We start from the raw sequence: 22,789 nt of genomic DNA on the forward strand, positions 1-22,789 counted from the left end.
TATATATATATATATATTATTTTGATTTTGGATAAATTATTTACTTTAAATTCTTATTTCTATATGCATCAAAAACATATTATATGTTCAGTTGTAACGCAGATTTAAATTTAAGAGTAATATTTTGCCTTGAACAAGTTTTGACAGTTCTTTGAGGACATGATTGATGGAAATATTTGATTTTTTTTTGGTCTTATAAGTTCGCTTAATTTTCTATTTTTTATTGGATAAAATCATAGGGCTCGCTCTTCTTTTAGAGGTCACGTAGATCTAGTGCTTAAGAGCTTTATCTATCAACCATAAGATTTAGGTTCAGCCTCACCCATGTGATATTCTTCTTTTAAATAAAAAGCTAAAACAAAAAGAGTCTCCTTCCATTAACTTGCGTAGAGAAAATGAATAATCTCGAGAAACTAGTTATCCTCGTGATGTAGTTCAAAATTTCTTTGGTTTAAATTCAAAATGTTCTTAAAATGTGTACAGTAGCTGCAGGTAATTTTTTTAAAAAAATTGTATAAGACTAATCATTTTTACTGACTTTTGGGCTGTGTTACAGACGCTTGGATTGTCGCATGCACTCAGCTCCCTTATGTGGCTATGCGGTCCCGTTGCTGGTTTTGTGGTAAGCGTTTGATCTCCCAAACACTTAAAGATGAATTTTTTACGTGCAATTAATCATTAATTTCTTTTTTTTTTTCCATCAATTATTTTCCCTCTGAAAACACTATGACAAGTAGTTTTTTGCTTGAAATATTTATGTTATATTTCCTTTACATGAAACAAAAATAGTTGTTATTTCCCTAAATCCTTGACAAGATATTCTTACACTTCTTGTGCGGCTAGCTGATGAGCCAAATTATAAACTCTTTGGACAAACACCCCTTGAAACAATAAAACTATGATATCATATATTGATGCCACAGGTTTGGCAGCATGTCAAGCTCAAAGCTGATTCTAAAATACCATTGGTCATGCTTAACCATATTTTATCTTATTTTAGCTGAATCTGCAGTTATAAAATTTGCCTTCCCCTTTTGGCATTTAGGTTCAACCTTGTGTTGGTTTATGGAGTGATAGATGCCATTCACGATTTGGAAAGAGAAGACCATTCATACTTGTCGGGTGCTTGCTGATTTCTACTGCAGTAAGTGTAGTACTAATAATATCTAAATCTGCATATTCTTCTATGGAATTATGATGCATGCATGATTAAAAATTCTTTTTTATTGTTAGGTTATTGTGATTGCCTTTTCCTCAGACATCGGTTTCAAGCTGGGTGATACCAAGGAACATTGCAGGTAATTCAAGGTGGCTTTATAGTTTTTTGAGTGCGGGAAATGTTTTGGCTTGTGTGAACTTATGTATTATTGATGCACAATTTTCTTTCTTTAATGTTTATTTTTACATAAATAGTGTGTATCATGGTCCTCGGTGGCGGGCTGCATTCGTTTTTGTAGCTGGATTTTGGATGCTGGATCTGTCCAACAATGCAGTACAGGTGATCAAGATGTGGTTAAATATTTAATGTTGAATTAATGATCTTCATTTTATTTTAGGGTATTAGTAGACATCCTGTTATTCTGCACTCTTATTGACATAAGGCATGGAATTATTTTTAGGGTCCAGCCCGAGCTCTCATGGCTGATCTCTCAGGTGATCGATCTATCTTGTTGTTACTGCGTTGAGCATTATTTTCATTTTCCCTTATGAACCAAAGAATTTTTTGGAGAAAATAAAAAAATAGAAATCTAATGTTCAGAAAATGTATGTTATTATCTAATATAACCGGCAGTTAGAGTAGCTTTTCTATTAACTAGCTTATTTATCATTTACAGGGCATCATGGAACCAATGCTGCTAATGCTATATTTGCTGCATGGATGGCTATTGGAAACATCCTTGGTTATTCATCTGGTGCTAGTGGAGAGTGGCACAAGTATGTTCAAAACATTAGCTGTGTATCAAAAATTATTATCAACAATTGCTAACCTCCAAGAGATTTTGAGCTAAAATGTGCAATGTTGTGCAAATTATTTTTACCCAAAAGTTTTTTATATCATTCCAAAAGAGTGTTCATGTTGATGCCTCTGTGGGAGACAGCGGTTCAAAAATCTCTCAAGAATCATAATAAGTTATTTTCTTACCGTTCATCACCAAAAGAGTCAACAACCCATCCTAACCAAACTCAGAAAAACTTGGTAATCTATTTAGTCGTACCTGCATTACACAAATTCAACTATATCCAACATTAGTCTAACAAAATTTATTGGATCACATCTGCTTAACTCCTTTACATTCCAATTACTGACTGATTAACTCCAATTCGGGAAACTAACGATTTTTTTGTAGCTTAAGAGCAGTTAGCAATCATACCGTAAAAGTATTTTTTAACCAAATCAACTGAAATTTGTGCTACATAATTTATAGATGTCTGACTTGTATACCTTTTTTCAGCCAATTTGTTTAATGTAAATCACTCCCAAAACGCTGTTCTATCCATTCTTGATTTGTTTATCTTTTATCAGGTGGTTGCCTTTTTTGTCAAATAAGGCTTGTTGTGAGGCTTGTGCAAATTTGAAAGGAGCATTCTTAGTTGCTGTGGTACGCATGTCCTTCTTTTATCTTCATTGGCACACATAATTTCATTTAATTAATATTTCATGTCATTTTTCCATGAAGACTTCGTAATTCAATAGCAAATCTTCTCATTAAGTTATAAAAATTGTGTAAACTTTTATCGGTTGAATGTTGATGCAGTTGATCTTACAAAAAATGAACAGGTGTTTCTTATAATCTGTGTGATGGTGACCTTCGTTGTTGCTAAAGAGGTGCCTCTTCCATCCGTCAAAGGGAGCACTGAAGCGGAGGATGATAGAGTGGGAATAATGGACATTTTCAAAAGTATCAAGAATTTGCCACAAGGAATGCCTTCTGTTCTTCTCGTCACTTCACTTACTTGGGTATACATTCCATTTCTTTTAATTAATTTCTGCAGTTAATCATCCAAGTTACGAAAAGTTATCTCAGTCCCATTCTTCCATCCCCACATCAATTATTATTCCTCAACTTTCTTTTGCCTGAATGCTTACAGTTGTCATGGTTTCCATTTATCCTTTATGATACTGACTGGATGGGCCGCGAAGTCTTCCATGGAAGTCCAAAGGGAACTCCGGCTCAGATGAAAGCATACAACGATGGAATCAGGGCAGGTGCATTCGGCCTGCTACTAAACTCGGTGAGTAGATGTTTTTCAGCATCAAACCCAATGCAGTGCACTTATGCTTTTAGAGTCCCTCAATCCTGATCTTTGCTAAAAAATTTTTTGGTAGGTTGTTCTTGGAGTGACCTCATTCCTGGTAGAGCCAATGTGTCGCAAGTTCACCCCTAGAATCGTATGGGTGTCAAGCAATTTCTTTGTTTTTATCTGCATGGCTGCCACTGCCATCATCAGCACGTGGTCTCTACACACCTACCATGGTAACATCCAGGATGTCATCATCACTCCGGATGGTAAAGTGAAAGCAGTTGCTCTGTTTGTGTTTTCGGTCCTGGGTGTTCCATTAGCGGTTAGTGTCACCTTATTTCACTGTTTCCTCAGTATTATCTAATCTGGAGAGAAATGTTTCATGTTGTGACTTAAAGTTTTGGACATTTTTTGGCGGTTTGTAGATTTTGTATAGCGTGCCTTTTGCAGTAACGGCACAGCTAGCTGCCAACCAAGGAGGTGGCCAAGGTTCATATGCACAATTACTACAAACATGTTTTACTTGATTTTTTTTCATTTTTGACCAAATATAAATTTAAAACTTTATTTCTTTTACAGGTCTGTGTACTGGAGTACTCAACATTTCCATCGTCATCCCGCAGGTTTGTGGTGAACATTTAGTCCCTAATTCGTTTGTGGTTCAGACAATTGATTGTTGTAGATGATAAATAATTTGAAAATGAGTCTTATACAAGGCTCATGGGAGAATCTTTTTGAATATTATTGCTAATTATTTGTGAACAATAAATCAGGTGATCATAGCACTTGGGGCGGGACCGTGGGATGCTATCTTCAACAAAGGCAACATTCCTGCATTTGCTTTTGCGTCAGGGATCGCCTTCGTGTGCGGCATTGTTGGTCTCTTCAAGCTTCCAAGGCTCTCTCGCTCTAACTTCAAAGCCAGTATGGGTGGCATGCACTGAAAATAATTCCTCTCCTTTCTTGGTTATCCCTGTTGTTTTGCTTCATGCTTTTATAGGTACTGAAGCCCCATCCTGATGATTTGGTTTTGCGTTAAATGTCTAATAAAATGTTGCAAACTTGAATTTAGAAGATCTTAATGAGAGATGATCTTAATGAGAGATGAAGTTGTAGAGTTTGTGTTATGCTGGATGGAGCTTTAATAGGTCCCTCCCTCTCCAAATATAGTGTAGTTCACACTGTGTATTGGTTCAGAGCTTGACAGAATATGCCAAGCTAGTTAAAATGCCCATACGACCTTGTGTTTTGCCTTAATGTACCATCAACATGAGAAAATAAAATGAGTGATTGTGTTTATTTTATCTTAAAATATAACTCAAATGTATTTTGGCTATGACTACTTAGTTTTTATTTTGTTTCAAACTCATTCTTCGTTCTTATCGTGTTTGGCATGAGATTTTGGTTATATTTTGCTTCAACTTATTGTGCTCAATTCTTCAGATACTTTCGTGCATATTACATACTAATTAAAGAAATCATACTTCGCCAAATAAATAAAGAGGCGAAGAGTCTTAGGGAAAAAGGGACCTTTGTATGTGTTGCATGCCATCATCTCATTATGGAATGGGAATAACAATGAGGATTTGCATTGGATTCATTATATTCAAATAGATAGAAATGAGCGCGAACATATAGCATCCCAAATATTTTTGCGAGTGAGGATGACCATTATCAGTGACGATCATCACATATATATTTCCTCTGTAACTAATTTGGTACGACCACTACTGCTTATGTTTTTAATCAAATTTTGGATGATTCATCCTTCAATTTTTTAGATCTGTCACCTCAATTCAATCTCATTATATTGAAAGCTTTGGAATCACTATGGGCCACAAGTTTGGATCTTTCCATCTGGCCCTCGTTGAACATATTCTTATGTTAGGATACAACAACAATAACAACAACAAAGCCTTAATCTCACTGGCTGTGGTTGGCTATATGAATCCTTTTTTTTTCTCCATTGCATTCTCCATTGCATCCTATTTAGTTTCATATTTTTATTTAATTCTAATAAATTAAAATCATTTTTTATACAATAAGCCTAAGACTTCCTAGGTTTGCCTCTGCTTTTTTTTTTAACATAAGTCGAATCTAAAACATCTACTCTCCTAATTGGATCATCAGATGGTTGTCGTTTAATGTGACCAAACCATCTTAGGAGAATCCCTCTAATTTTGTCCGTCACTGGTGCTACAACAACCCTATCACAAATTTGTTCATTTCACATTTTATCTCTATGTGTAAAGCCGCTCATCCACCTAATGATTCTCATCTCAGCAACACGTAGCTTAGTATTATGCATCTCTTTTAAAGGCCAACATTCGACACCATAAAGCATTACAAATCTCACCACCATCTTATAAAATTTTCTTTTCAGTCTAAGTAGTAATTTTCTATCACACGATAGGCCTAAAGCATTCCTCCACTTCAAACAACCTCCTTGAATTCTACTATTAATATCTCCATCAATATCACCATTGCTTTGAACAATAGACCCGAGATATCTAAATCGTTCACACCTTTTAATAATTTGATCACCCAAAGTTGCACTTCTGTCACTAAAGCTACTATTACTAAAATTACATTCCATATATTCAGTTTTAGTTCTACTCAAACGAAGGCCTCTAGACTCCAATGAAGACCTCCATAAATCAGGTTTTTCCTGGACTTTTTTCTCTTTTCTTATCCACGAGAAGGATATCAACAACAAACAACATACACCAAGGTACATCCTCCTGTAAATGTCTAGTAAGACCATCCATAACTAAAGCAAAATGATATGGGCTTAAAACTGATCTATGGGCTTAAAAGCTTAAAACTGATCCCTGATGTAATCCAACAGAAATAAGAAAATATCTGGTCAATCCTCCTTCAAGTTGAACACAAGTAACAACTCTAGTATACATAACTTTAATGACTTGAGTATAGCTCATATTAACTCCTTTCTTCTCAAGAAATCTCCAAAGGATATCTCTTAGAACCTTCTCGTAAGCTTTTTCTAAATCAATTAAAATCAAGGTTAGATCCTCCTTATTATATATGTACTTCTTCATCAAACCTCTCAATAAATGTATAGCTTCCATGATAGACCCGCCCGACATAAATCCAAACTAATTATGAGAAATCTTGGTAATACGTCTTAACCTATGTTCAATTACTCTCTCCCATAATTTTAAAGTAGGACACATCAATTTAATTCCTCTATAATTTGCAAGTCTTGTGCATTCTCTTTATTATTAAAAATGGGGACTAAAATACTCTTTCTCCACTCCTCGCATCTTTTTAGTTTTTAAAATAATATTAAAGAGTTTAGTAAGCCAAGAAACTCCCAAATCTCTTAAATATTTCCACACTTCAATTGGAAGATCATCAAGTCCTATAGACTTTCCACCCTTGGTTTTCTTTAAAGCCTCCCTAACTTATTTTTTACTAATGCAACGGTAAAAATGAAAATTTTTATCCTTATTAACGGTATCAAGATGACACACGTCGATTTCAGTTTCAAAAACTTCATTAAAAAGTTTATCAAAATAACTCACATACTTATGTTGAATATCTTTTTCTAAGAAAAAACATTTGTTGTTTTTCATCTTTAATACACTTTACTTGAGTTAAATATTTACTTTTCTTTTTTTATTGTTTGGTTGGTTTATACATATAATCTAATCTCTTATAAAGATCACTAAAAAAAGAATTTCTAGCTTCACAAATTTTTCTTTTAGACTCCCTGCAGGCCTTCTGATATTTTTCCCAGCTCTCCAATTTTTTTACATTTAAACCAATTTTTATAACATAATTTCTTATATTTTATCTTTTCTTGTTTTTCCAAACTTCACCAGCTAAGGTATGAGTCGTTGTATTAGCACTAACATATATGATTTTATGACATGTGATGTCGGGAGTTGTATGCATAGAAACAAACAGCGACGAAGTCTTGGAATGAGAAGAAAATAATAGAGATATTTGTAAGGAATATTCTTCTGATTTTTACTCTTTCCCCCCTTTAGTTTGAACATCTCAGCACTACAAAATGTGCATTTTTTCTCTTGTGCATTTTCCCTAAAATATAACATGTAGCCATTGACGCGGCAATCTATCTTTTTTAGTTAGAAGCTCCAATTTTGTCACTAACTCTTTAGTTATGTATAAATCTTCTAGAACTAAATTATCAACAGGGTTCGTCTCATTTAATAATGTTACTACCTAATTAAAATATTCTCTGAGCATGCTAAAATCGGATTTGATATTCAACATTCTTAAAGCGGTTGTAAACTTTGTGGGTGAAGTGCATCATTCCCATAATGATTGTTGGGCATCATTTAATAGTTTATAGAATTGTTGTACTTTACTGCTCAGTTCATGGTCATCATAGAATCAACAAATTATCCCATTAACACCCAAACAAACCCATCAAACTACTATTACAATATTAAATTATCATACCATTTTCTTACCCGAAACCTTAGGCCACCTTCTTATGTATTTACTATCTGACACATAATATTTCATATCTATATACATAGCACAAATTTCTTATTTATCTACATATCTCACACCTAAATTTTCATATTTTCATACATAGCACAAATTTCTGATGCATTTACATATCTCACTCCTAAATTTTCATATTTAGATACATATAGCACAAATTTCTTATGTATTTACATGTCTCAAGTCTAAATTTTCATATTTACATACACAGCACAAATTCCTTATGCGTTTACATATCTCACACCAAAATTTCATATTTACATACATAACTCAAATTTCTTATGCATTTACATATTTCACACCTAAATTTTCATATTCACATACATAACACAAATTTCTCAGGTGTTTACATATCTCACACCTAAATTTTCAGACATAGCACAAATTTCTTATGTATTTACATGTCTCACATCTCAACTTATTTAAAACCATGAAATCCATATACATTGCATATATATAACAATGAAATACGAAAAAACTTGAGCAAAATTTATGTATTTTCGTATCTAACACCTATACAAGGAAAAAAAAAAAAGAAATCTTATGCTAAACCACAGCTTGAAAGCGTGGAAGAAGATCTCTCACCTTAGATTGGGTTGGAGTGGTGAATCGAACCTGGAATCGGTGAAGGAGCTCGGAGGCAACAAAGGCGATGAACGAGGGCAGAAATGAGATTAGGGAGTGGAGTGGAGTTGTTGTTCGTGGTTGTCTTATTTTTGGGCTCTTGCGCGGTCGCTAAGAACCTAAGACCAACACCAATAAGTAAAATTTGTGTTGGCCATAACTAATGCTATTTCATCATTTTAGTGTTTTTGCTCCACGCAACTCGTCTGTGTTACGCAACTCGTCTGTGTTTATTCTTTCAGAAGCGAAATTGTGGGGTGACGCTAAACAAACGCTAATCGGTCACTAATTTTGCATCAAAAATGATTCTAGTTCATAGTTTTCCTGTAGTGATTTGCATTAAAAAAAAAAAAAAAGAATTGTTTGATGATTTGTTTGATTACAAAAATTCATTAAAACATAGTTTCATTATTGAGATATTTGAAAATTTAATTTCTTTCAAAAATTAAAATGAAATTTTTTTATAATTGAAAATATATAAAATAATGACACATAGAAACATACAATTATCTTAAATAAGAAGGATTAAATTTATTGAAGAGGTACAAAATTAAGCAAGAAAGTCACATAAAAATAAACAAATTAGAGTACCGTGCAAATTGCTATTATTTTCTGAGGGGCTTTTCTTAGTAACATGTATGCATTGCCATATCAAAAAATACAATGATGAAATGTTAGTTTTTTACTCTTTGTATAAAAAAAATTAAATCCTATTAAGTGATAGTATTTATCATACATTGGTACTCCATTAAGTATGATAAAGAAATTTCATTTGTTTATAAAGGGAGATACTTTACCTAAATAGAACAATACAAATCACTTTTAGAAGGAAACACTAAAGTATTAGAAAGAGAGATTGAGAGGGGTGAGCTTTCCTTTTAAATAATTTGTGAGTATTAAAATAAAACCTTTGAACATCAATATTGAACCTAACTTAAAACCTTTTAGGTCATTGAAACCATTCTTAGAAGTAATTATTTAAATTTCTAGGGCCAAATGAAACCTTTAAAAATCTTTTTTAGCAAAAATGTTCCAAAAGGTTTTAGCAATTGTTGCTCTAATCAAAATGCCAATTTAGAAAAAGTTCTGAAACTTAAACGTTAGAAGAATTTTAATAGTTCACAAACTCAATAATACCTGTGTTTTCTATGTTTTAAATTAAAATTGCAAATCACAAATTTGTTTATCATCATATTTTGTTGGAAGATATATTATTTAATGTTAAAAATAAAGAGATAAATGATATGTCATTAAATGCATCCAATCAAGTATAAATCATGAACCTTGATGTAGTAGTTGAGTTGAAATCTTTTGAAAATAAATTTATGGCTTTAATATACCTTTGTTTGTGTGTTGGGTTTTGGGGGAATTTGTTTTGTCCACTCCTTCTAAACTTCATTTTTATTTTGTGAAATTTCTTTAATTCATATTGAGCTTCGGCTCTTAAATTTAAGGAATCTATTTATTTATTTTTCACTTAAATATGAATATGGAACGATTTTTTCTTTTATTATTCTACGAAATAAAGTTTTATTTATTTTATTTTTTTTGTAATTTTTAATTATGGATCTTTGAGAGGTATTTCAAACGAGTGGTATGATGGAATGGAAAAATTATTCCATACAGACGGACACCGCATGCAAGGATCCTGACCGTAAATCAAGTGATTTACGGTCAGGATGTATTTCGGTGGACTCCACCTAATTTTCTTTTTAAAAAAAAAAAACTGAAATATATCCTGACCGTAGATCACCGTGATCTACGGACAAGATCGGACACCGCATGCAGAGATACATGCGGTGTCCGTACGTAATAATTTATCGATGGAATTGGGTCGCCCTCCTTGGGGAAAAGATTGTATCTGGGCGTCTTCTTCTACTTGGGAGAAAAGCGACTCTTTTGTTTCTTATGTTCTTCTGTTCAATTATTAAGTGTTTATAAATACAATTCTTTCTTATTAATTTTTTTCATTCCGCCGAGCAAAGTGATTGATTTTATTTTGATCCCTCTCATAAAACATTTTATATGACCTGAGTTTTAATTTAAATTTTGTTGGTAGTATATTATTCCTCTATTTTGATTGTTTTCTTAGAAGAAAAAAACTGCAATAATACAAATTTTTTTTATTTTGTAAATTAAATTCCTCATTTTATTTTGATAAGATAAGGTTGCTGTTTTGGGCTCAAAACAATTACTTAAACTTAGATGGGCTAATCACCTCACTCTCTCATGTAGGACTGTATAAAGAGCTCGTCGTTCACGAACAACTCATTTTAGGCTCGTTAAATGGCTCATTATTACTTTATTCATGAAAGAGGTGAGTCGAACACGAATAATTTTTTTGAACTTAATTGATAAACGAGCCGAGCACAAAGAAATATTTTTTCATTCGTGTTAGGCTCATTTTTGTTCAAAATAATTAGATATTAATATTTATTTACATCCATCTTTTATTAAATTTTTACATGTATTTAAATGATGCTAAATTAAATTGTTGAAACCTAGTTTTTATGTTGTAGATCACGCTCTGAGAGTTAGAGCCGAGTGACTGATAGAAGAAAGAGAGTGTAGAATAAATCTGTATCTTTTAAGGAGAATTGGAGGAAAGATCTATTTATTCAAATATTTGCCCCATACTTATGTAGGTGTATTTTTGTACAATTACTTAAAGAATGAACAGTTATAAAAACGGTTCTTAACGTTATTAAGGCTCTAATTGATTGTATAGATTTTATGTCATATTTGTATTACAATTTGAATTTTAATATTGGCGATAAATGGCTAGTCAACTAGCTTGAAGTCAACCGACTGAGGCTACCGACCGAGTGGAATCTGTACCCTCTAGAGTACACATTGATCAGTCGAGGTATTCACAGTCGACGAGAGCGGTCGGTTCTGAGGTATTCATTCGGTCAGGACGTGGGATTGGTCAGTCGAATGTGATTGGTCGGTTTTTTTCGTAATGAGCCGTGGCTCATTTTCCTTTCAACTCAAGTCTTGTAGGTCTCGAGTCTCACCTGTTTGGTTATTTCGTTGCCTCAATTGGATCTGCCAATCCTGCAAAGTCTTAAGCAAATCTCGTCCAGCCTAGCGGGGTTTCCGACGAGACTCGCTTCTGGAATGATTCGTGTCTCACTTTTGGGGAGGTTTACTGTTACCGAGCGGGGAACTATCTTCGAAGCTTGAACCTATCCCGGGTTTGAAAAGCGGCTTCATACTCGGCCTTGAATCGTCGGTTGATTGCTTACTTCAAAAAGATGCTCTTTTCTCCTAACATTCGTTCTTTTTGAGATTCGTGCTGATACTTTTGATATATACATTAATTATTTTAAAATTAATTTTGGGTGATATAACTATAAAAAATATATAAGTTTAAGCGTTACATATAAAATACATAAGATTGGGTGATATGTATCTAAATATCTCTAAAATTTAAATAAATTTCTACTTTAGAGAAGCTTCTAGCTGAGTTCCCGTACATGGTAAAGTTTTCTAAAACCGGTGTATGAATTTCCCCATTTCGTCTTGGGCGTCTTTAGTCCAACATCGAAACGATGGAAAATGTTATGTGAAAAGCTATTTAAATACAAAAAACTTGTACAGTTACTACAGATAATTAAAAAAAGATAGAAATTGTATAAGACTAATCATTTTTACTGTCTTTTGGGTTGTGTTACAGAAGCTTGGATTGCCGCATGCACTCACTTCACTTATGTGGCTATGCGCTCCCGTTGCTGGTTTTGTTATGAAATTTAACGCGGAATAAAACAGGAATCGACAACAATCTAGAAGAAGAACACAAAGATTTAACGAGGTTCGGCAAAGAATTGCCTACGTCCTCGGGAGCGAGCGGCGGTTTCACTATTTCAGAGAAGTTCAATTACATCCCATAGGGTTTCCCATATAAATAGACATATACAAACCCTCAGATAAAATTACAATCACGCCCTCGCTCCTCCCAACCCCCTTTATTCCAAGAGACACTCCTTTTCACCAGGAGACACGCCTCTTCAAAAGAAACTCCAACTCCCCAGATATGAGCCATATCTAACAATTCTCCACCTTGGCGAATATCCAACACCTTAGGAGATATGCATCACCCGGTATATGCGCCTACCAAACAAATCTCCACCTTAGTGAATATTCAGCCCCTTTAGAAGAAAAAATCTCATGGAGTCTCTTTATACCAAAGTGGGTTGGGCAACCAAACCATCTAACCTGGCTTGGTCAAAGTTCCTGTTGCATTTTCACCATATGATTCAACAGAGCGATCTCCACCTGCAACTGTACTCCCTATCAGTTTATAGATGTTACCTACAGTGATCTTTCCTTTCATCACAGTCAGTGAACCACTCTCTGTTAGGTGTTATGTGATAAGAACATCCTGAATCAAGAATCCATCCATCCTTTAACTGAGTTGTTGTAACTGAAAGCGCATCACCATCACTGTAATCTGTAATGTCACTCTGCACCATATTCACAGCCCTGGAAGATACATCACGAGTCTTCTTCTTGAGCATTGGACAATCTCTCTTCATATGTCCCTGTTCCTTGCACTTAAAGCAACGAATCTTCTTGCCTTTAGGCTTTGACCTGGAACTTTGCCTTCCAGAATTCTCCTTCTCCTCCTTACTTTCACGATCCTGATTACCCTTGGCATATAAACAATTACCATGAGAGCTTTCCTCTGCATTCTGCTTCCGCTGGTTGTGAGCCAACAATGCTGCAGTAATCTCATCAATTTTAATTGTTTCTTTCCCATATGTAAGAGTAGTCACCAGATGTTCATAAGAAGTAGGCAATGAACACAAAAGAATCATTGCTCGGTCTTCATCCTCAATATTCACATCAAGCCGTGCCAGATCCGTGATTATTTGATTGAAGACATTCAAGTGCTGAACCAAATCAGTGTCTGCCTGCATCTTCAGCCCATACAACCTTTGCTTAAGATACAATTTATTCGTCAAAGATTTGGACATAAATTGAGATTCCAATTTCTTCCATACTTCTCCTGGAGATTTCAGATTCATAACATGATACATAATCTCATCTGCGAGACATAAACGTATGGTACCTGCCGCTCGAAGTTGTAACTCTTCCCAATCTTCATCTTCCATATTATCAGGTTTCGTAACCCGCAAAGCCTTCAAAATTCCCTGTTGTGCCAACAAATCTTTTACCCTTGTTTGCCACAATCCGAAGTTCCCAGTTCCATCGAACTTCACTATCTCGAATTTTGCTCCAGACATTGCTATTTGAAATCTAATCCTGCACCGTATTTTCTTGCCTTGCTTCGAAAAACAAAAGAAAATACTCCGCAAATAAATTCAAAGAAACCTGAAATTTTTTCTTGTCAAATGCAACAACTATCCCGCGATTCTCCTGTGATTCGTGAATCAAATTTTCCCACGAAGCACTTTCCCTGTTCGTACCAGTACCTCGGCCAATTGCTGTTTCTGCGAGCCACGAATCCCTTCGCACTTGTTCGAGGAATACCTCCACGAAACTCCTGTTCACGAAATAATCGTACATGCTCACCTCCTGCACCCTGCCGAACTCCACCTGTCGCAAAATCTCCTGCGACGAATCGGTGAATTTAACTGACCGAATTCCTCAGATTATCCGCAAAACAAGGCTCCTGTTCGCGGTGGACAGCCTCTGTTTCCCACGGATGTTGAACCAGCCAAACTCCTCTATTTTCTGAAACTGCACGAAGGTTCAAGAAACCGAACCTCGCGCCTCTTCGCCCTTCGTGACTGCAAAACAGCCTCCGGATTCCACCTGAAAGAACCGTCGCGAAGCCTCTCTCAGAAGCCCTTCGCGAACTCGTTCGGAAATGCGACAAAACCGCCGAAACTGTTCTTTCACGTGGCTTCTTCTTCCAAAGGCAAGTTTGGAATCCTAATCTTTCAGCGCTTTGCCCAGGCGGTTCCTTGATCTTCTAGGCAGTTATCGAACCGCTTGATTCGTCCAACTCCGAACTTCTTCGCGAAACTCCTCTGTTGCAAAGCCTTCTCGGTCGCGATATTCTCCTATCGCGACTCCCTCGCGATCCGTCCGAACTCCTGTCGCGATACCCGCGATTCCTTGCTTCGCAGTGCAAAGACTTCTCCGGTTGCGACAACTCGCCCGGCCTAGTCGCGGATCGGCGCTGCTTCTCCCGCGATTCGCAAGCACCGAACACCTCGAACTCGCCCGTCCGCGAACTTCTGTCCGAACTGCACCCGCACCGCCGCGAACTCTTCCGCGATTCCTCTGGGCCGAACTCCTGTCGCAATCCCTGTCCCTCTGCGTGAACTCGCGAACTAGTATCTCGCACGAAGAACTGCCGCAGTTCTTCTTCCTTAGCCGAAATCCCGAACCGCGAACTTCGAAAATGCCGTGAAACAGTTCGCAATTCCTTCTCAAATCTTCTTCTGCGTCGATCTCCTCCTGTTCCCCTCGAGAGGCTTTGATACCAATTGTTATGAAATTTAACGCGGAATAAAACAGGAATCGACAACAATCTAGAAGAAGAACACAAAGATTTAACGAGGTTCGGCAAAGAATTGCCTACGTCCTCGGGAGCGAGCGGCGGTTTCACTATTTCAGAGAAGTTCAATTACATCCCATAGGGTTTCCCATATAAATAGACATATACAAACCCTCAGATAAAATTACAATCACGCCCTCGCTCCTCCCAACCCCCTTTATTCCAAGAGACACTCCTTTTCACCAGGAGACACGCCTCTTCAAAAGAAACTCCAACTCCCCAGATATGAGCCATATCTAACAGGTTTTGTGGTAAGCACTTGAAGAATAATTTCTTATGTGCAATTGAACATTAAGTGTTGATTAGATGGATTAAGTTGTCGTCGTCTTAATTTCTTTTCTTTTATTTTCCTCAATTACCATGACAAGTAGTTTTTTTGCTTCAAATTTTTATACTATATTTCCTTTACATGAAACAAGAATGGTTGTTATTTGCCTTAAATCCTTCACAAGATATTCTTACACTTCATAAGTGGATAGCTGATGAGCTAAATTATAAACTCTTTATACAAACATCCCTTGAAACTATAAAACTATGATATAATATATTGATGCCACAAGTTAGGCAGCATGTCAAACTCAAAGCTGATTCTAAAATATCATTAGTCATGCTTAACCATATTTTTGCTTATTTCGGCATAATCTACAGTTATAAAATTTGCCTTCCCCTTTTGGTACTTAGGTTCAACCCTGTGTTGGTTTATGGAGTGATAGATGCCATTCACGATTTGGAAAGAGAAGACCATTCATACTTGTCAGCTGTTTGCTGATTTCTACTGCAGTAAGTGTAGTAATAATAATACCAAGATCTGCATATTCTGCTATGGAATTATGATGCATGCATGATTAGAAATTCTTTTTTATTGTTAGGTTATTGTGATTGCCTTTTCCTCAGACATCGGTTTCAAGCTGGGTGATACCAAGGAACATTGCAGGTAATTCAAGGTGGCTTTATAGTTTTTTGAGTGCGGGAAATGTTTTGGCTTGTGTGAACTTATGTATTATTGATGCACAATTTTCTTTCTTTAATGTTTATTTTTACATAAATAGTGTGTATCATGGTCCTCGGTGGCGGGCTGCATTCGTTTTTGTAGCTGGATTTTGGATGCTGGATCTGTCCAACAATGCAGTACAGGTGATCAAGATGTGGTTAAATATTTAATGTTGAATTAATGATCTTCATTTTATTTTAGGGTATTAGTAGACATCCTGTTATTCTGCACTCTTATTGACATAAGGCATGGAATTATTTTTAGGGTCCAGCCCGAGCTCTCATGGCTGATCTCTCAGGTGATCGATCTATCTTGTTGTTACTGCGTTGAGCATTATTTTCATTTTCCCTTATGAACCTTTTCCCTTACGAACCAAAGAATTTTTTGGAGAAAATAAAAAAATAGAAATGTAATGTACAGAAAATGTATGTTATTATCTAATATAACCGCCAGTTAGAGTAGCTTTTCTATTAACTAGTTTATTTATCATTTACAGGGCATCATGGAACCAATGCTGCTAATGCTACATTTGATGCATATTGGAAACATCCTTGGTTATTCATCTGGTGCTAATGGAGAGTGGCACAAGCATGTTCAAAACATTAGCTGTGTATCTAAAATTATTATCAGCAATTGCTAACCTCCAAGAGATTTTGAGCTAAAATGTGCAATGTTGTGCAAATTATTTTTACCCAAAAGTTTTTTATATCATTCCAAAAGAGTGTTCATGTTGATGCCTCTGTGGAGGTGAGGAATTACTCATTAGGCATCAAGATGCCTCTGTGGAGATACATAACAAGTTATTGTTGTTTTATCATGTTGATGCCTCTGTGGAGTTTATGTTGATGCCTATCAAGATGCATAACAAGTTATTTTCCTACCGTTCATCACCAAAAGAATCAATAATCCAACCTGACCAAACTTAGCAAAACTTGTAATCTATTTAGTCGTATCTGCACGACACAAATTCATCTATATCCAACGTTGGTCTAGCAAAATTTAGTCGATCACATCTGCTTAATTCCAGTACATTCCAATTACTGACTAATTAACTCGAATTCAGAAAAAAATTGATATTTTTTGTTGCTTAAGAGCAGTTAGCAATCATACCGTAATAGTATTTTTTAACCAAATCAACTGAAATTTGTACTACAGAATTTATAGATGTCTAACTGTAAACTTTTTTTTCAGCCAACTTGTTTAATGTAAATCACTCCCAAAATGTTGTTCTATTAATTTTTGATCCATCTATCTTTGATCAGGTGGCTGCCTTTCATGTCAAATAAGGCTTGTTGTGAGGCTTGTGCAAATTTAAAAGGTGCATTCTTAATTGTCGTGGTACAAATGGCCTTTTTTTTCCTTCATTGGCACACATAATTTCAGTTAATTAAAAATTCATGCCATTTTTCCATGAAGACTTTGTAATTCAATAGCAAAGCTTCTATTTAACTTATATAAATTGTATAACCTTTATACGTTGAATGCCGATGCATTTGATCTTTCTAACAATGAAAATGTCTTCCTTATAATCTGTGTAATTGTGACCTTCGTTGTTGCTAAAGAGGCGCCTCTTCCATCCGTCAAAGGAAGCACTGAAGCTGAGGACGACAGAATAGGAAAATTGGACATTTTCAAAAGTATCAAGAATCTGCCACAAGGAATGCCTTCTGTTCTTCTAGTCACTTCTCTCACATGGGTATGCTTTCCATTTCTTCTACTTTAGTTTTGCACCTAATCATCCAAGTTACCAAAAGTTATCTCATTGCCTTTCTTTCTCTTCCCACATCAAGTGTTCTTCCTAAACTTTCTTTTGCCTGAATGCTCGCAGCTGTCATGGTTTGCATTTATCCTTTATGATATTGGCTGGATGGGCCGCGAAGTCTTCCATGGAGGTACAAAGGGAACTATGGGTTAGATGAAAGCATATAACGATGGAATCAGGGCAGGTGCATTTTGCCTGCTACTAAACTCGGTGAGTATATGTTTTCAGCATTCACCATAATGTAGTGCACCTAAGCTTTTAGAGTTTCTCAGTCCTTTTGTTCGATAAACTTTTGTTGGTAGGTTGTTCTTGGAGTGACCACATTTCTGGTAGAACCAATGTGCCACAAGTTCCCTTAGAATCATATGGGTGTCAAGCAATTTCTTTGTTTTTATCTGCATAGTTGACACTGTCATCATCAGCACCTGGTCTCTGCACACTTACCATGGCAGCATCCAGGATGTCATCATCATTCTGGATGGTAAAGTGAAAGTTGCTGCTCTGTTTGCGTTTTCGGTCCTCGGATTTCCATAAGCGGTTAGTGTCACCTTATTTCATTATTTCTTCAGTATTATCTAATCTGGAGAGAAACGTTTCATGTTGTGACCTAAATTTTTGGACTTTTTGTGCCTGTTTATAGATTTTGTATAACGTGCCTTTTGTAGTAACGATTTTATATTACTACAAACATGTTTTAATTAAAATTCTTTTTTATTCCATTGCATATAAATTTGAAACTTTTTTTTTTATTTAACAGGCTTGTGTACTTGAGTACTCAACTTCCATCATCATCCCGCAGATTCGTGGTCAACATTTAGTTGTTAATTCGTTTGTGGTTCAAATAATTGATAGTTGCAGATGATAAATATTGAGAAATTTGGGCGAAGAAAAACAAGAACGACACAAATCCAGAAGAACACAAACATTTAACGAGGTTTGACAAGGATGCCTACATCCTCGGAAGTAGAGCGGCGACCTTTTCACTAATTCAGAAAAGTACATAATACAGAATATGAGGTGTAATATTTGGGGTTACATACAGACATATTTACAACCCTAGAAAGAACATAGAAAGAAACCTTGGGTACAATATTTAATTACCAAATTACCCCTGTACCACAACCCCAACTCACATAAAAAAACTCCCCTGATTTGGACATAATATTGCTCTGCTCCGCTCCTGATTTAGCACTGTCCATTTATGGTATATGAGCAATATCTAACAAATCTCCTCGTTGGCAAATATCCAGCCCCTTAGGAGAAATACGTCATGGAGTTCCTTACATACCAGAATTGGGTTGAGCCACTATGCTTCTCTAGCAACTGCAGACATTCAACAAGTCCAACTAATGCAAGAACTTATTGATAGTAACTGACTTGGTCAACATATCAGCTGCATTTTCATCAGTATGAACTTTCTACAACAGTATCTCCCCAAAAGCAATCAATTATCTGATCTTGTGATACCTGACATCAATGTGCTTGGTTCTCGCATGGTACACCTGGTTCTTGGTCAGATAAATAGCACTTTGACTTTCACAATACAACTGAACTCCACCTTGCTCAACGCCCACTTCCTTTACTAGCTCAACAAGCCATAAGACTTCTTTTGCAGCTTCAGCTACTGCCATGTACTCAACTTCAGTTGTAGATAAAGCCATGATAGACTGAATTATTGATTTTCAACATATAAGCCCTCCACCAAGAGTTAAAACATATCAAGTTGTAGACCTTATGTCATCCAAATCACCTGCATAGTCTGAATCAACATACCCCACAACTGAAGGATCATTTTACTAACAGCCAAAAATAATTTCATGTCCTACAGTACCCTTCAGATACCTGAAAATCCCACTTAACTGTTTCCCAATGTCGCCTTCCAGGTTTAGCCATGTATTTGCAGACTTGACTAACAGCATGAGCCAAATCAGAATGAGTACATACCATTGCATACATCAAGCAGCCAACTGCACTGACATATGGAACATTTGCCATGTCTTCCATTTCTGTATATGTCTTAGGACACTGTTCTGAAGAAATCTTAAAATGATTTGTCAAAGGAGTGCTCTTTGCTCATCTCAAACCTATCTCAAACCTATCCAACACTTTTTCAACATAGCCTCGTTGAGATAAACATAATCGTCTTGAGCCTCTGTCTCGGCGAGTATCCATTCCAAGAATTTTCTTCGTAGGACCCAAGTCTTTCATGTCAAATTCCTGGCTCAATAAAGTTTTCAAACCACAGACATCATTCTTATTCTTTGCATCAATCAGTATATCATCAACATACAGTAACAAAAAAATAATAGAACCATCATCAAGACTCTTCACATAAATACAACAATCATACTCACATCTCTTGTAGTCAATCTGAATCATGTAGGAGTCAAACTGCTTGTACCACTGTCTTGGAGAATATTTCAACCAATACAGTGATTTATTTAACCTGCAAACCATATGCTCCTGTTCAAGTTGAGTAACCCTTCTGACTGCTTCATGTAAATCTGCTCCTCCAAATCACCATGCAAGAAATCAGTTTTAACATCCATCGACAACAAATGCAAATCCCAAATAGCTCGTAATCTACTAATGGCTACTAATGCAAGCACTGCCCTGATTGAAGTATGTATGACCACAAGAAAAAATATTTCATCATAATCTATCCCCATTTGTTGTGAAAATCCATTTGCTACCAGTCGAGCCTTAAACTTTTCTTCTTCTTTTTCTGATACAATTGGTTTCCTTTTGTAGACCCATTTGCACCTAATAGCCTTCTTTCCCTTTGGAAGCTGAACTAGCTCCCAAGTGCGATTTTTTCTCCAAAGACTCCATCTCCTCAACCATTGCACCCATCCATTTCTCTTTCTCCTGGCTGGTGATAGCTCCTTGAAAAGTGGTCGGATCATCATTGCTGATGAGAAGTGCACATGAGACTAAATTTTCATAACCCAATCTACTAGGAGGCTTTACATTGGTGTGTCTCTGTCTATCTCTGAATAAATTATAATTCTGCAGATGATCTGGAATAGAATTACCAGGTGTTGGATTTGAACTTTCACCTCTCTCAGAAGCTATTGGTTGCTGTTCTAAATCCATTTGCACTGCATCTGAACTGAAACTCTTCTCTGACACCTTATCTTGATTTTGTTGTAACATAAACTGCTCGTCAAAAACTGTATCTCTGCTGATCACCATATTCTTTGCAATCTCCCAAAACTTGTCAGATCCCAAAACTTGTATCCTTTCACACATTTCTTATAGCCCAGAAAGATGCACTTCTTGGATTTTGCATCAAGTTTTGATCTTTCATCTCCAGGTACATGCACATAAGCAGGACAACCAAAAATCCATAAATGATCTAATTTAACTGGATTATCTATCCATACCTCTTCTGCGACCCTGCCACTCAACGATGCCTGAGGTGATCTATTGATGAGATAACATGTCATATTCACAGCCTCATCCCAGAAACTCTTAGGAAGCCCTGCATTCAGTCTCAAGCACGTTGCCCTTTTAGTAAAGGACATATTCATCCTTTCTGCCACACCATTTTGTTGTGGTGTCTTGCGCACTGAAAATGCCTCTGAATCTCATGCTCCTCATAAAACTTCTGAAACTGTGAATCTGTGAACTCTGTGTCATTATCGGACCTCAAATACTTGATCTTTCTGCCAGTTTGGTCTCCATCTCAGCTTTCCACAGCTTGAATTTAGAGAAGAATTCAGATTTCTGCTTCAAGAAATACACCCAAAAATTCCTGAAGAAATCATCAATAAAGATAACAAAATACTTAGATCCTCATAATGACGACTTGCTAGTTGGGCCTCATACATCAGAATGCACATAATCATGAATCCCTTCAGTTTTGTGCTTTCAAGTCATAAAAATTACTCTAGTCTGTTTTCCAAGAATACAAAACTTACAAAGGTCGAGCTTGCAGCTTTTAACATCAAGTTTCTTCTATGTAATTCTGTCATCCCACGTTCACTAAGATGACCCAGACGTATATGTCAAGCTTTGTATTATAATCATCTACTTTCACCAGTAAAAATGCTCCTGAACTCCACCTACAACTGTACTCCCCAACAGTTTGTAGATATTGCCTGCAGTTAACTTTCCTTTCACCAGTAAAAATGCTCCTGAACTCCACCTACAACTGTACTCCCCAACAGTTTGTAGATATTGCCTGCAGTTAACTTTCCTTTCATCACCGTCAGCGCACCCTTAACAATTCTGATGGTTTCCCTATCATCATCAGCCTTAGGAATAAAATTATTTCTGTGTCGAGTGCCCAATGAAATCAAGTTCTTCTTCAGATCTGGAATATGTCTGACATCACATAACGTTCTAATTGTGCCTTCATACATTTTAATTCTGACTTCTCCAATACCAACAATATTACAACATCTATCATCTCCCAAATAGACTGAGTCAGAATTAGTTAACCTGTATGAAGTAAACCGCTCCCTGTAAGGTTTTATGTGATAAGAACACCCTGAATCAAGAATCCATGCATCCGAGAACTGAGTTGATGAAACTGAAAGAATATCACCATCACTGCAATCTGATTTGTCACTTTGCACCACATTTACAGACTTTGATGATGTATCACCTTTCTCCTCACTCTGCTTCTTGAGCTTTGGACAATCTCTCTTCATATGACCTGGCTCCTTGCACCTGTAGCAATGAATTGTCTTTTTTTCTCTATATTTTAATCTAGAATTTTGCCTTTCAGAACCCTCATTCTCTTTCTTCCTTCCACGATCCTACTTACCCTTAACATATAAACTGTCGTCGTGAGATCTTTCCCCTGCATTCTGCTTCTGCTGGTTGTGAGCCAACAATGATGTAGTAATATCATCAAATTTGATAATTTTTTTTCCAATATGTCAGAGTAGTCACCAGGTGTTCATAAGAAGAGAACAACAAACACAACAAAATCATCTCTCAATCTTCATCCTCAATACTCACATCAAGCCGTGATAAATCAGTGATTATTTGATTGAAGTCATTGACGTGATGCGCCAGATCAGAACCTTCTTGCATCTTCATCCCATACAACTTTTGCTTCAGATACAACTTGTTCGTCAGAAATTTAACCATAAACAAAATTTCTAATTTCTTCCATACCTCCACTAAA

The 22,789-nt window shown here is 36.1% G+C and overlaps 1 protein-coding gene and 1 pseudogene across 1 annotated transcript in view; both read left to right on the forward strand.

Annotated features, from left to right (window-relative positions):
- LOC110028929 (sucrose transport protein SUT1-like) overlaps positions 1–4,555 on the forward strand; it is an 8,068-nt gene extending 3,513 nt beyond the window's left edge. The window contains exons 2-14 of the mRNA XM_020730998.1: positions 557–622; positions 1,046–1,144; positions 1,234–1,298; positions 1,414–1,498; positions 1,620–1,653; positions 1,836–1,935; positions 2,525–2,600; positions 2,780–2,959; positions 3,091–3,234; positions 3,329–3,565; positions 3,669–3,732; positions 3,823–3,866; positions 4,017–4,555. Of these exons, the coding sequence (XP_020586657.1) occupies positions 557–622; positions 1,046–1,144; positions 1,234–1,298; positions 1,414–1,498; positions 1,620–1,653; positions 1,836–1,935; positions 2,525–2,600; positions 2,780–2,959; positions 3,091–3,234; positions 3,329–3,565; positions 3,669–3,732; positions 3,823–3,866; positions 4,017–4,187 (1,365 nt within the window). The 3' untranslated portion in view covers positions 4,188–4,555. The remainder of the gene's footprint in view (positions 1–556; positions 623–1,045; positions 1,145–1,233; positions 1,299–1,413; positions 1,499–1,619; positions 1,654–1,835; positions 1,936–2,524; positions 2,601–2,779; positions 2,960–3,090; positions 3,235–3,328; positions 3,566–3,668; positions 3,733–3,822; positions 3,867–4,016) is intronic.
- A 7,363-nt stretch (positions 4,556–11,918) lies between these two features.
- LOC110028998 lies at positions 11,919–18,511 on the forward strand (annotated as a pseudogene).
- The last annotated feature ends 4,278 nt before the right edge of the window (positions 18,512–22,789 follow it).

The sequence above is a fragment of the Phalaenopsis equestris genome, unplaced genomic scaffold, assembly GCF_001263595.1.
Source record: "Phalaenopsis equestris unplaced genomic scaffold, ASM126359v1 Scaffold000540, whole genome shotgun sequence".
NCBI lineage: Eukaryota > Viridiplantae > Streptophyta > Magnoliopsida > Asparagales > Orchidaceae > Phalaenopsis > Phalaenopsis equestris.